A 13,855-nucleotide genomic window follows, 5' to 3' on the forward strand; every position below is an offset into this window, starting at 1 on the left:
GGAGCATCTCCTCCCTCTGCTCCGCCCACCGGCCCCGGCCCGGCCCCGCCCTCGCCCCGCCCCGCCCCGGCTCGGGCGGCCGGAGGACCCGGAGCGGAGGCTCCCGAGCCCGCGGCGGCTGCGCGGCGGCGGCGGGGACGATGTGGTTGTTTGCCCGGGACCCGGTCCGGGACTTCCCGTTCGAGCTCAGCCCAGAACCCCCCGAGGGCAGCCCACCCGGGCCCTGGGCCCTGCACCGCGGCCGGAAGAAGGTGAGCGCCGCCCCGATCCGCAGGCCGCGGCCGACCTCGGCCTCGCCTAGTCAGCGCCGCCGGCCCCTCCGCGTCGCGCCCCGCCTGACGTGGCTGCGGAGCTCCTGGGGCAACAGGCCGGGGGAGGGGGATGAGCCGTGCCGACGTGGCGGGCGGAAAGACCGAAGGACCGACAGGCGGACGGAACCGGGGTCACGTGGGCTTGGCTCAGTCCCTAAGGGCTGACCTGAAGAGAGCCCGGCTGGCGGCCCTTCCTTCTGCACTCACAGCTCTGGGGACCGTCTCGGAGTGGGAGCGGCCAGCCCGGGGGAGCAGTCAGCCCGGCGCCCACCCCTGAGGCCCCTCTGCCCTCCCCCAGGCCACAGGCAGCCCAGTGTCCATCTTCGTGTATGATGTGAAGCCCGGCGCCGAAGAGCTGACCCAGGTGGCCAAAGCCGCCTTCAAGCGCCTCAAAACTCTCCGGCACCCCAACATTCTGGCCTACATCGATGGGCTGGAGGTACCTGCTGCCCGGCCTGCCCCACCTCTGCCCTCACTCTCTCTCTCCCAGTCTCCCACTCCTGTCTTCCTGCCCCTGGGTTTCCACCCCTTCGGCCTCAGCACCCCCAGATTTGATTTCTCCTTCTCCACCTGTCTCTCCATCGTGTCTCTCACCTCCCCTTCCTCTCCCCCCATCCCACCCTGATACCCCTGTGTCCCCTTCTTCAGACAGACAAATGCCTCCACATAGTGACAGAGGCTGTGACCCCACTGGGAGTGTACCTCAAGGCGCGAGCGGAGGCTGGTGGTCTGAAGGAGCTGGAGCTCTCCTGGGGGCTGCATCAGATCGTGGTAAGATGGGGGGCAGCGGTGAAGAGGACAGGGGTGGGGGCCTTAGGTGCTGGGTGTGATGGCTCCTTCTGTCCCCAGAAAGCCCTCAGCTTCCTGGTCAATGACTGCAGCCTCATCCACAACAATGTCTGCATGGCCGCCGTGTTCGTGGACCGTGCTGGTGAATGGAAACTCGGGGGCCTGGACTACATGTACTCGGCCCAGGGCAATGGCGGGGGACCTCCCAGCAAGGGGATCCCCGAGCTGGAGCAGTACGACCCCCCGGAGTTGGCTGATAGCAGTGGCAGAGCGGTCCGAGAGAAGTGGTGGGTGACTGAAGGTGGCATGCCCTGACCTGCCCTGTTCTGGAAGCCCCTGCAGCCTTGGGACCCCTAGGCTAGCTGGCACTCCCCTGTCCCCTGCTCAGCTGGGGAGGGAACCATGGTCCTCAGGGTAGAGTCTGCTCCTCCGCTCCCAGGATCCTCAGGGAAGGTAGGGCAAAATAAATACGGCTTTGAGGTTAGGTGGTTCTGAATTTGAAAGTTGTATGACCTGGGGCGATGTCCTTGCTTCTCTGATCCTCAGTTTCTTTATCTGTCAAATGGGGCTAAGGAAACCTGCTTCTCTGGGCTGGGGGGAGGATCAGCTCAGGGACACAGCCCAGGGTCTGCCATGCAGTGAGTGCCTGGTGCCCAGGCAGGTGGCAGGGCCTTGAGCAGCTGTGGTGCCTGCCTCAGGTCAGCTGACATGTGGCGCTTGGGCTGCCTCATCTGGGAAGTCTTCAATGGGCCCCTACCTCGGGCAGCCGCCCTGCGCAACCCTGGGAAGGTGAGTGTCGGACCCCATCCCAGCCCCTCCCTGCCTGCCAGCCAGCCCTGCCCTGACCCTGGCTCTTCTCCTGCAGATCCCCAAATCGCTGGTGCCCCATTACTGCGAGCTGGTCGGAGCCAACCCCAAGGTGCGTCCCAACCCAGCCCGCTTCCTGCAGAATTGCCGGGCGCCCGGTGGCTTCATGAACAACCGCTTTGTGGAGACCAACCTCTTCCTGGAGGAGATTCAGGTGAGCCCCCTGACCCACCCTGGGCTTTGGCCCTACGTTTTTTATGCCTGTGTCCCCTCCCCACTGTGCAGGCTCCCTCATAATTAGACCCTTGGAGACAAGCATGGACTGCGGAGCTAGGCTCTCTGGGGTCAAAGTCTGGCTCCCAACTCTTATTTCCTGTGTGACTTCCCTTGGCTGAAGCTCAGTCCTAATGATGCTTGACTACCTACTTCAGAGGAGCATGATGAGGATTCAGTGAGTTCACAGGGCGTACTATGGTGTCTGGCACATAGTAGGTGCTTTATGACTGCTCCTGGCACTTCATTGGTGCCACACATATATTCTGGCCCTGTCTCTGATGTGGGCCATGCCTGGCGCTGGGCTGCGATATGGGCAGCAGAGAGGGGAGGAGGGGGAGTCGGACCCAGATGCCGGCCCTCAAAGATCTAGCAGGGAGTAAACGGACCAGGTCCCCACCCTTGGGGACTCTCGTTGAGGGCAGAGGGTCAGAAAACACACATGAGGAAATGTGTGCTCCCTGGGATGGGGCTACGTGCTGGGAAGAAAGAGAGCTGGGGCAGGGTGCTCAGGGCAGCGTGCTCTCAAGGGTGACATTTCAGCTGACACCTGTCGTGCATGAAGGTGGGAGCCGTGGAGGTGGTAACAGGAAAAGCGTTCCAGGCAGAGGGAAGAGCAAATGGAAAGATGGTGAGGCGGGAGCCCTCGCCTTAACTCCTTTGAACCTCAGTTTCCATATCTGTATAATGGGGATAACAATACAGTAGTTCCCCCTTATCTGTAATTTGGCTTTCTGAGATTTCAGGTACCTGTAGTCAACCATGCTCTGAAAATATTAAATAGAAAATTCCAGAAGTAAACAATTCGTAAGTTTTAAATTGCGCACCGTTCTGAGTAGTGTGAAGAAATCTTGCACAACATGAATCATCCAGTGGATCCATGTCGTATACACCACCCACCCATCAGTCACTTAGTTGCTGCCTTGGTTATCAGATTGACTGTTGCGGTCTCGCAGTGCTTGTGTTCAAGTCACCCTTATATCACTTAATAATGGCCCCTAAGCCCAGGAGCGGTGATGCTGGCCATTCAGATATGCGGAAGAGAAACCATAAAGTGCTTCCTTTAAGTGAAAAGGTGAAAGTTCTCAACTTAATAAGGAAAGGAAAAAAATTGTATGCTGAGGTTGCTAAAATTGACGGTCACTTTTATCACAGTATTTTGTTATAATTGTTGTGTTTCACTGTTAGGTTATTGTTGTTAATCTCTTACCGCGCCTAATTTGTAAGTTAGACCTTATCATAGGTACGAATATATAGAAAAAAAACATCGTATATATAGGGCTCATCCCATCCATGATTTCAGGCATCCACTGGGCATCTTGGAATGTCTCCCCTGCAGACTAGGGGGTCAACTGTAGTATCTGCTGGCCCCTGGGGTCCTTGTAGGGAATGAGGGAGGGTGACTCTGCTCTGGACAGCTGCTCTGACCCAGCCATGTGTGGGGCACAGAGAGGTGACTGAGAGTCTGGCCTGGGGGAGGAGTGACAGACAGCTCCACAGACCTGGCTGTTCTGTGGAGTCCTGACTCAAATGAGAACTGGCCAGCCTTCAGAGGGTGGGAACCTGCGCCGCGTCTTGAAGGAGAAGCGCTGGCAGCGCAGAGCCCTGTTGCCTCTGGGCATGTGGGGACAGCAGGAACTCTGTTACACGGAGTGTGCCACACGGCTGGCTCTGCCCGGCTGCCCTTCTCCTTTAACTGTGCCCCATGGGAAATGGGCCGCTCCTGGCCAGTGCTGGGGAGAATGGGGCAGGGCAGTGCCCAGAGGCCCCTCTCCTGTCACTGGGCAGAGCGGTGGAGAGAGCCCAGCTGTGACTCCCCGTATGTGACCTTGGATGTGGTTTGGTCTTTCTCTGGACCTTGGCTCTCTGAACCCTGCTGTCAGAGCACCGAGCCCGCCTCCCACACTGGACTGAGCTGCTGCAGGGCCAACCAGGTCCTCCTTGTCCCCAGCCAGAGGCCGCCTCTTTTGGGCCAGGCATAGGCTATGGGCGTGAGGGCACAGTAGAAAGCACAGGAACTTTGGAAGCATATAAGACTGGGTTATAATTCCTGCCTGGTCACTCTTGGGTGGTGACCTTGAGCCTCAGCCTCCTCATTTGTAAATGAGGGAGTGACGGCACCTCTTCACAGGGTGCAGCACAGCAGAGGTGCCAGACCTCTGGGTCAGACCCTTCCCTGACCCTCTTCTTAGCTGTGTGACTTTCGACAAGTTCCTTGCCCTCTCTGTGCCTCAGCTTCCTTGTTGGACTAAATGTGGATTGTTTTGGCACCTACCTCGTAAAGCTGAGGGGAGGATTGTTTAATCTGTGTAAAGGTTTTGGCGTGACCCTGCCTGGCTCATAGTCTGTGCTCAAGAAATGAGAGTTGTGGGTATTACCACCTCAGCGGGAGGTCAGGAGGACTAAAGGAGACCATCTGGGCTCAGTGGGAGGATCAGGTCTGGGGGTAACCTGCACCTGCCTCCCCCTGACTGCCGTGAAGTCCACCCTGCATAGGGTTGCAGGTATGCCCGACTCAGCCAGGGCCAGGGGAATGGATTAAGCCCCTTCACCTCTCTGAGCCTCAGTTTCCCCATCTGTGTGATACTCACACCTTAGTTGTTGTGAGGAGGACAGGCAACCCTGAGAAAGGGCCTGATCCTCCTCGTGACTGCTTTCCCAGCAGCGGGTCAGGTGGCAGTGGTGACAATGACAGTTACTGATTGTGCCAGGCACTGTGCTGGCAGCTTTCACGTGCATTTTCTGGTTGAATCCTCAGAACCGCCCCCTGAGGTAGTATCGTTATTATCCCATTTTACAGATGGAGGAACTTGTCCTAGGTCACACGGCTAATAAAGGGGAGAGTTGGGATTGGAGCCCAGGCAGTTGGGTTCCGGAGCCCACAAGCTCAAGTTCTCCTTCAGGCTAGGGGTGACTCGCTGTCCTTGCCCATGGCTGCAGGGGGCTGTGACCAGGCTGACTTCCTCCTCCCCACACCCTGTCCTCGATCCCCCAGATCAAAGAGCCTGCTGAGAAGCAGAAGTTCTTCCAAGAGCTGAGCAAGAGCCTGGACTCATTCCCCGAAGATTTCTGCCGCCACAAGGTGCTGCCCCAGCTGCTGACCGCCTTTGAGTTTGGCAACGCGGGGGCCGTGGTCCTCACGCCCCTCTTCAAGGTGAGCGGGGCCAGGAGCCTCAGCGAGGGGAGGCCTGGAAGGCCTGGAGCCTCAGGAACCGTGGGGCCCAGAGACTGGTTGGGCAGATCAGAACAACAGAAGAGCGGGCCCTGGGGTGGGGGCCAGCCCTGCATCCTGGGGAGGGGCAGCCTGGTTAGGGCAGACCCTGGCCCATGTGAGGAGTTGCTTCCTGCTGACATCCCGAGGGTCAGCAAGCCAGGGCCACCTGACCAGCTGTCAGGGAGGCTGTGGGGACTTCTTGCCCTTGGGGAGCGGAATCCCTGTGCCTCCAAAATTCTTCTTCCAAAGACCCCATGCTTCAGAGCCCTCAATCCCCCCTCTGTTTCCCCAAGAGAGCCCCCGTGGTCTGACCTATGCACCCTGCTTTCCAGGGCCCAGGGGAATATCTGCTCACCACCCCACTTCCCATCTTCCCTCTTCTACTCGGCATTCAGCTCTCCTGGTTTCTAGGGGCTGGATCCTTCTCCCATTCCTCAAACCCTGGCTCATCCTTACCTGGGCACCTGCCCTTCCCCTCTCTGCCCACCCTAGGAGAAGCCCTTCTTCTGAAGGAACTTGGCTTGGGGGGAGGGGGAGACAGCAAGCTAATTCCGTAGAGCTGGGGATCCCCAGCAGTTGTGGGCAGGATGCCGCGTGCATGTGGGTTCCTGTTGGCTACAGGTACCTGGATGTAGGGAGGGGCACAGAGCTTTTCGTCAGCCTCCTAAGAGAGGCCTTGACCCAGAATGGTGAAGGGCAGGGCTAACAGAGGGCGTGTGGGCGGAGGGGCTGCTGAGGAAACGCCTGTCCCCCCACATCACCCGATGCCCACTCTGGGAAATCAGCAGTGGGCCCGAGGAAGTTGCAGGGGCGGGTGAAGCCGTCCCACTCCTGTGGATGTAGCTGAGCTCTGTGGCTCCTTCCCTCAGGTGGGCAAGTTCCTGAGCGCCGAGGAGTATCAGCAGAAGATCATCCCCGTGGTGGTCAAGATGTTCTCCTCCACCGACCGGGCCATGCGCATCCGCCTCCTGCAGCAGGTAGGGGCCGTGGCCAGACCCTCCCCGTCCCCTTCCCGGCCCCCGCCCCCGGCTGCTGGTGGGCCCCTGCCTCACCTCCTGCCCTGGCATCCCAGAAACCCCTCCCGGAACATACACCCAGCTAAGGGACCAGTGCCCTCAGGAAGTGGGCATAGTCACAGGGCTCATGGCAGCTTTGGCAATGCCCAGCCTGCCCAGGCTGCAGGCTCAAACGCCCCCATCTTCTCAGTCATGGCCCTGCAGAGTGGGGTTCGTGTCTCTCCTGCCAACCCCAGGGTAGCTGGGAGCATCAGACAGGATTGATGGGCTCGAGGATGGAGCCCCCTGGTGAGCCAGGAAGTGCCTGGCGGCTCCCGGGTCTCATTCCCTCTCCCACTGCCAAAGGCACCAGCCCCCCGCAGAGCACTCACCTGGGTGGGGGTTACCGCCTTTTATAGAAGAGGTGGGGGGGCCGCTCTAACAGGGGTGTGACACAGTCTGCCTGCTGAGCAGGACCAGAAGCCAGGCCCTCCTACTCCCCGTCCCTGGCTCTTCCAAGCCCTCCTGGCCCCTTCTCACCCCTCCACGTGGGCTCGAGGCCAGAGAGAGGCCAGATTCAGGTGGGAGTTCCAGAGACTCGCCTGGCCTGCGGTGCCTGCCAGGTGGAGAAACCAAGCCAAGAGTGGTTCCGTGGCTCTGATGGGCGGAGCTGACTGTGTTCACGCTCCCCGCCGCCGGGCCACAGATGGAACAGTTCATCCAGTACCTCGATGAGCCAACAGTCAACACCCAGATCTTCCCCCACGTCGTGCATGGCTTCCTGGACACCAACCCTGCCATCCGGGAGCAGACAGTCAAGGTGGGTGCGGCCAGGCTCAGCCTCCCCTGGTTTTCCAAGGCTTGGAGGGGGCTTATCCCAGGACACGGAGGCCTTGGTTTCGGCCTGTGGGTCTGGGTGGGTTATGGGCAGGGCAGGCCTGGGCCTGCTGTGAGTCCAGGCTGTGGGTTCAGCTCAGCAGCTGGTGGGGGGCGCAGGGTGGGCACGGCCTACAGTCCTCCTTTCAGCAGACGCTGGCTGAGCACCTGTCTGTGCCCAGGCAGACCAAGTTCCCTGCCCTCATGGAGCTTCTCTTTTTTTTTTTTTTTTTTTTATTGAGTTATTGATAGGTTACAATCTTGTGAAATTTCAATTGTACATTAATGTTTGTCAGTCATGTTGTAGGTGCACCACTTCACCCTTTGTGCCCACCCCCCACCCCACCTTTCCCCTGGTATCCACTAAACTGTTCTTGGTCCATAGTTTTAAATTCCTCATATGAGTGGAGTCATACACAGATTATCTTTCTCTTGCTGGTTTGTTTCACTTAACATAATTCTCTCAAGGTCCATCCATGTTATTGCAAATGGAATGATTTTGTTCTGTTTTGCAGCTGAGTAGTATTGCATTGTATATATGTACCACATCTTATCCATTCGTCTGTTGATGGGCACTTAGGTTGCTTCCACGTCTTGGCTATTGTAAACAGTGCTGCAATAAACATTGGGGTGCACAGGACTTTTGGGATTGCTGACTTCAGGCTCTTTGGATAAATACCCAGTAGTGGGATGGCTGGATCGTATGGTAGTTCTATTTTTAGTTTTTTGAGGAATCTCTCATGGAGCTTCTTTTTGAGGAGACAGGGAGTGGGCTTGGTAGACAATAAACAGAATTAGAAAATACATATTGTGTTAGAAAGTGATGGAAAGTGGGAAGAAAAGAGTTTGCAGTTTTAAGGACAATGGTCAGGGAAGATCTTTCTGGGGAAATGTCATTTAGGGAAAGGAGGCAAGGGCTTGAGTTATGCGGAGATCTGGAAGAAATATGCTCCCTCCAGAAGGAACAGCATGTGTAAAGGTCCTGAGGCTCGCATGTGCTAGAGTGTAGAAGTAGCAAGAGGTTTAGCGTGGCTGAGGGCATGGTTGTGGGAGGTGGAGTCTGAGAGGTAACGTTGGGGTTGGGGGCCCGGGCAAGGACCTGATGCATTCACTGGAGTGAGAGGAGCCACTGAGGGCTTGAGTAGAGCACTGACCTGGTCTGACTTGTTTTAAAAGGATCGCTGTGTTGCTGTGTGAGAACTAACTGTCAGAGCAAGGGTGGACACTGTTAGGGGCTATGGCAGTGGCCCAGGGGGAGAGATGTCAGTGGCTCAGATCTGAGTGGTGGCAGCTGGTGGAGAGAAGGGGTCATGTTCCAAAGGTGGAGCTGACAGGATTTACTGATGGATGTGGAGTCAAGGACGGTGCCGAGGTCTCTGGCCTGAGCAACTGGAAGGTTAAGTTTCTGAGAAGACTGGGAGGAAGAGGTTTGTGGGAGGAGGTCAGGCCGGGCTTGGCCGTGTGTTAGCCAGCCAGCTGGAGATGTCGAGTGGGCCACTGCTTATGTGCGCGTGAAGTTTAGGAAGAAGTCTGAGCCAGAGGCGCCCCCAGGGGCTCTGTCAGCGAACAGGGGCTTTCAGAGCCATGAAATGGGCGAGATGACAGCCCGCCCAGTAAGATCTCAGCAAAAGGAGACTGAGAAGGAGCAGCCACGAGGTCGGGGGAGACCCAGCAGAGGGTCCTGGAAGACCAGGGCAGAAGTTTCGAGGAGCGGGGGAGCTCGGGGGTGTCAAAGCAGCTGAGGGGTCACGGTCGGTTTGGATGGAGAATTGGCCATTGGATTTAGCAACAGGAGGTCACTGGTGATCTCAACCCAAGCCAGTGGGTAGAGAGCGTGTGGAGGGGGTTTTTATGAAAGTCTTAAGGAGAGTGCATGCAGGAGAGACACGGGAGACAGGAGTGCAGACCAGCTGTGGAGGTTTTGCTGTAAAGGGGACAGAGAGATGGGGGTGCCCTTCTCAGCATTCTGGGTGGGGGCCAGGACCCGGTGGGGAGGGCTTTGGCAGGTCTCCTCAGCACCCAGGGCCACTGGTGGCCTCCATACCCTCCCAGGAGCCCACTCCTGCGTGTGGTCCTTTGCCGGCCCTGGCCCACAGTTTCCGCTGTCCCCAACCCTGCAGTCCATGCTGCTCCTGGCCCCGAAGCTGAATGAGGCCAACCTCAACGTGGAGCTCATGAAGCACTTCGCGCGGCTGCAGGCCAAGGATGACCAGGGCCCCATCCGCTGCAACACAACTGTGTGCCTGGGCAAAATCGGCTCCTACCTCAGCGCCAGCGTGAGTGCCCTGCGCAGATGCCAGGAGTTCTGTCACTGTCACGGGACCACAGCCTCCTCCAGGGCCGAGCCTCCTGCTTTGTGGGCCATCATCCTCCCAGAGGCTCTCAGCCCTGATGTCTAAGGGGTGGCATGAATTGCACCAGGTCACACAGCCAGTAGGCAGTGGGTCTGGGACCACAGCCTGTGTGCATCCCCTCTGCCAGGGTTTGTAAATGCAGACACCTGCCGGCCTGACAGTTAACAGGAATGAAGGAATCAGGTCAGCAGGGCAGGTGGGAAGGGAGGCACAGACCCCAGCCCCTGTGGCCCTGAGGCAGCATGGGCCCAGGAATCAGGGAGGAGAAGCCAAGATCCAGAGTTTTCAGTAGATTCTCCCCATTTCAGTTGTCTGTGATTAACTCCCATTTTCCCGACCCTGGGGGCCCCGTGGACAGCCTCTGCTCTGGGAAGGAAGGCCTGGCGGTTCTGGGCCCCAGTACTGACCCTACCCTCAGGAGCCCTCCCTCTCTCTGCCCCACCCAGACCAGACACAGGGTCCTCACCTCTGCCTTCAGCCGGGCCACTAAGGACCCCTTTGCACCATCCCGGGTCGCGGGTGTCCTGGGTTTTGCTGCCACCCACAACCTCTACTCGATGAACGACTGTGCCCACAAGATCCTGCCCGTGCTCTGTGGCCTCACTGTGGATCCAGAGAAATCCGTGCGGGACCAGGTGAGGCACGGCTGGGGCCAGGCCCTGGAGCTGGGCGCCGGGGGATATCTGGGCCCCAGCTGGCCTGGCAGGCTCACGCCCCAGCTCTACCCCTTGCTACCCCGCAGGCCTTCAAGGCCATTCGAAGCTTCCTGTCCAAACTGGAGTCTGTGTCAGAGGACCCTACCCAGCTGGCCGAAGTGGGTGAGTGGCCCACACTCGTGTTCCCTCTTCCTCCTGCCACATCCTTGACTGTCACCTGTCATGGCCCCCTTCCACCTCACTGGAGTATCTAACAGCTGGAAGAAGCCTGGAGAGCAGACTTGACAGCATTCCTCCCCCTCCCCCATCTCACAGACGGGAGAATGCAGGCCTGGAGGAGGGGGCTCCACCACAGGTTGCTCTGTCTCACTTATTAACCTCCTGTCACCCGCCCCATGGGAGCCTGAGGTGCCTATACCTTCCTCTCTCTCCATCACTGCCCAGAGAAGGACGTCCACGCAGCCTCCAGCCCTGGAGTGGGAGGAGCCGCAGCCAGCTGGGCAGGCTGGGCCGTGACAGGGGTCTCCTCGCTCACCTCCAAGTTGATCCGTGCACACCCTACGGCTGCCCCGGCCGAGGCCAGTGTTCCCCAGAGACCCACGCCTGAGGGTGAGTGTCCCAGACTGGCTACATCAGTGGGTGAGAGGGCTTGGCAGTGCTGGCACCCAAGAACTGTTACTGTCTGGAGTGGTAAAGGGGACATAGGGGACAGTGTAGGGTCCAGTTCCCTTGTGAGCTTCCCCCACCCCTACCAGCAACATCTGCCCTATCCTGAGACCTTCCTGGGGCCCCATGTGTGGGAGCTCAGTGAGTCTCTGCTCCCCAGGTCTTCCTGCCCCGGCCCCCACCCCTGTCCCTGCCACACCCACGAGCTCAGCCCACTGGGAGACACAAGAGGAGGACAAGGACACAGCAGAGGACAGCAGTGCTGCTGACAGATGGGATGACGAAGACTGGGGCAGCTTAGAGGTGAATGGGGCTGAGGAGGCCTCCCTGGGGGGACCCCAGCTCAAAGGTCACAGGCTGCCATTCAAGGAGCCCAGGAGGGTGTGGCTGGAGTTGGGCCTGTCCTTATCTGCACAGCATCCCTGGTGCGTAGGCCTCATGGAGCAGCCATGGTGGGCCAGAGCTGGCAGCTGAGGCCCCGCTCAACTTCAGGGGCCTCCAGGAGCAGGGTCCAAAATGAGAAGCCAGGTGGGCGGTTGGTTGGGGCAGCCCACTGGTCTTCCTTCTCCTCCACTTCCTGTCTCCCCTCCACGAGCTCCAGTGCCCACCCAGCCCCAGTGGCCAGCAAGGAGAGGCCACTCCCATGCCTAGAACCAGACCCCAGTCCTGCCTGAGGGGTGGGCTTGGAATGGGCTGAGAACAGAGTGGGGCTGCCCTGAAGGGAATGGGGGCAGAGCTCTGAGCCCAATTTCCCCACCTGGCTGACGGCAGCCTCTGGCCCCTTAGGCCGTGGGGAGGGCTGTGGAACATCTAGATTTCGTTCCCCGAAGTGTCCACTTTATAGATGGGAAACAGGGCATGAGGAGCAAATGAGACGGAAGGCAAAAGAAGAAAGAGTGGAGCCGTGGCTGGGAAGGGATGGGGGGCTCCCTTGCCTTTTTTGGTGGGGCATGGTAGGGTTCATGGTCCTACTCTCCTTGCCACACTGCAGCAGGAGGCCGAGTCTGTGTTGGCTCAGCAGGACGACTGGAGTTCTGGGGGTCAGACCAGTCGTGCTGGGCAGGTGAGTGGGGTCAGACGGCATATATGTATGCATGGGGGGCGGGCTGGCCCTCTCCTGGTCTGGCGCTACCTCCCCCTCCCACTTTTCTGCAGACCAGCAACTCTGACCATAAATCCTCAGAGTTGGACTGGAGCAGCTGGGAGGCCGAGGGCTCATGGGAGCAGGGCTGGCAGGAGTCAAGTTCCCCAGAGCCACCCCCTGAGGGCACACGGCTGGCCAGCGAGTATAACTGGGGTGGCCCAGAGCCCAGCGACAAAGGCGACCCCTTTGCTGCCCTGTCGGCGCGTCGGGATGCTAACACCCAGGTACTCAGCGCCAGCCAGGCGGTAGTGCAGACCTGGGGTAGACCTTAGCCAGGAGGCCGCCTCCACTCCAGCCCACACTTCTCTTTTCAGCCGAGACCAGACTCCTGGGGCGATGACAACTGGGAGGGCCTGGAGATGGAGAGCCGTAAGTGTCCCCCCGGGAGGGCTGACTAGGGCTACCCACCCTGGCGCAGGCGTGGGTTGGGAAGCTGAGACCCCCTGTCGTCCTGACGCCCTCAGCCCGCCTCCCCTTCCTGCTCGCAGGGCAGGCGAAGGCTGAGTTGGCCCGGAAGAAGCGCGAGGAGCGTCGGCGGGAAATGGAGGCCAAACGCGCCGAGAAGAAGGCGGCCAAGGGGCCCATGAAACTGGGGACGCGGAAGCTGGACTGAACCTCCGATGTGGCCGCTTCCCGGCCGCGGAGAGCAGGCACCGCGGATGTATTTATTGTACAAACCATGTGAGCCCGGCCGGCCCGGCCAGGCGCATCCCACGTGTACATATTCAGAGCCACAATAAATTCTATTTCACACTCCCTGTGCTGGGCTCAGTGTAGCCCCCCGAGGAGGCTGGGGGCTGGCGCTGCCCTGCGGATGCTGCGCCCACCACAGACGTGAACATCAAATTTGCTTCGAAAGCCAAGAATAAAGTGGCACGATCGGATTTATCAGTTTCTAGGAAAGGCCCTCTGGGAGGAAGGCCGGCAGCGCCGGAGACCCAACATCCGCCTGTGAACCGGGGCGGAGCTCGTATGGGCGCCCTCGGGGCACCGGGCGCGGGAAGGGGTCTGCGGGCCGGAGGGTCCCTGGGTCCGAGCCCCGAGTCGGGACAGAAGCGAGAGGCCGAGCTCGCCCCGAATGTCGGGCGGAAACCCTACGGTGACAGCCGAGGTCCGGGCCGAGGGTGGCGTCAGCGGCGGCGCTGGGGCACGCAGGCCCCGTGCGGGCGGCTGCGCGCGAAGCCGGCTTTGCAGACGCAGCGGAAGGAACCGCTCGTGTTCACGCAGCGCTCGCTCTTGCACAGCAGCCCGCGCTGGTTCAGCTCTCGGCACTCGTCGATGTCTGCAGATGCGGGGAACAGGTGCGGACGTCGCGACGGTCCCGGAGCGACGCAGCCTCAACTTCCGGTCCCGGCGGATTCCGCAGGGCCCCGCCCCCCGCGGCCCGGCCCCGCCCCCGCGGCCCAGCTCACCGACGCAGCGCGCGCGGGAGGCGTCGAGCTGGAAGCCGCCGGGACACTCGCACACGGCGCCGCCGGGCCGCGGCACGCAGCGGCCGCTCACGCAGCGGCACTCGTCCGAATCTTCCTCCGAGCTGTCCTCTTCTGCGGCGCCCGGGAGAACACAGAGGTCAACACGCCACCAGCGGAGCGCCGCCGACTCCGCCTCTGTCCCCTCCCACTACACTCACCTCGCGGGGGCTTCCCCAGCAGCAGGGGGCTCGCGTCCCAGAAGGAATTGCTCTCACTCTGCGACGTCGGGCACTGGGACCCTGGGAAGGGCGGGGGCAGGCAGCGGTCAGCGGCGTCGATGCACCCCGGCTCCCGCCCC

At 60.0% G+C, this 13,855-nt stretch overlaps 2 protein-coding genes across 12 annotated transcripts in view; one reads left to right on the forward strand and one right to left on the reverse strand.

Moving 5' to 3' along the window:
• On the forward strand, positions 1-12,841 carry SCYL1 (SCY1 like pseudokinase 1). 8 transcript variants are annotated; one of them, XM_070565482.1, is made up of 18 exons: positions 1-251; positions 610-750; positions 960-1,082; positions 1,161-1,387; positions 1,799-1,889; positions 1,966-2,121; positions 5,176-5,334; positions 6,264-6,371; positions 7,096-7,209; positions 9,386-9,541; positions 10,066-10,254; positions 10,362-10,437; positions 10,720-10,884; positions 11,102-11,244; positions 11,933-12,004; positions 12,097-12,309; positions 12,400-12,454; positions 12,574-12,841. In XM_070565482.1, the coding sequence occupies exons 1-18, from the start codon at positions 141-143 to the stop codon at positions 12,696-12,698; spliced, it is 2,424 nt and encodes an 807-aa protein (XP_070421583.1). In that variant the 5' UTR covers positions 1-140; the 3' UTR covers positions 12,699-12,841. The 8 variants fall into 8 exon arrangements, with proteins under 8 accessions (XP_070421583.1, XP_070421585.1, XP_070421587.1 ...); XM_070565486.1 differs by having other exon boundaries at positions 47-251; positions 12,125-12,309; XM_070565483.1 differs by having other exon boundaries at positions 47-251; positions 11,936-12,004.
• The window catches only part of LTBP3 (latent transforming growth factor beta binding protein 3), an 18,058-nt gene continuing 16,893 nt past the window's right edge, over positions 12,691-13,855 (reverse strand). For all 4 annotated transcript variants that reach the window (XM_070565474.1, XM_070565476.1, XM_070565475.1 and 1 more), the window contains 3 exons: positions 13,716-13,796; positions 13,498-13,629; positions 12,691-13,367 (listed from right to left, as the gene is read on the reverse strand). In XM_070565474.1, the coding sequence (XP_070421575.1) occupies positions 13,216-13,367; positions 13,498-13,629; positions 13,716-13,796 (365 nt within the window). In that variant the 3' untranslated portion in view covers positions 12,691-13,215. The remainder of the gene's footprint in view (positions 13,368-13,497; positions 13,630-13,715; positions 13,797-13,855) is intronic.

Source organism: Equus przewalskii, chromosome 11, assembly GCF_037783145.1.
Source record: "Equus przewalskii isolate Varuska chromosome 11, EquPr2, whole genome shotgun sequence".
Taxonomy (NCBI): Eukaryota; Metazoa; Chordata; class Mammalia; order Perissodactyla; family Equidae; genus Equus; species Equus przewalskii.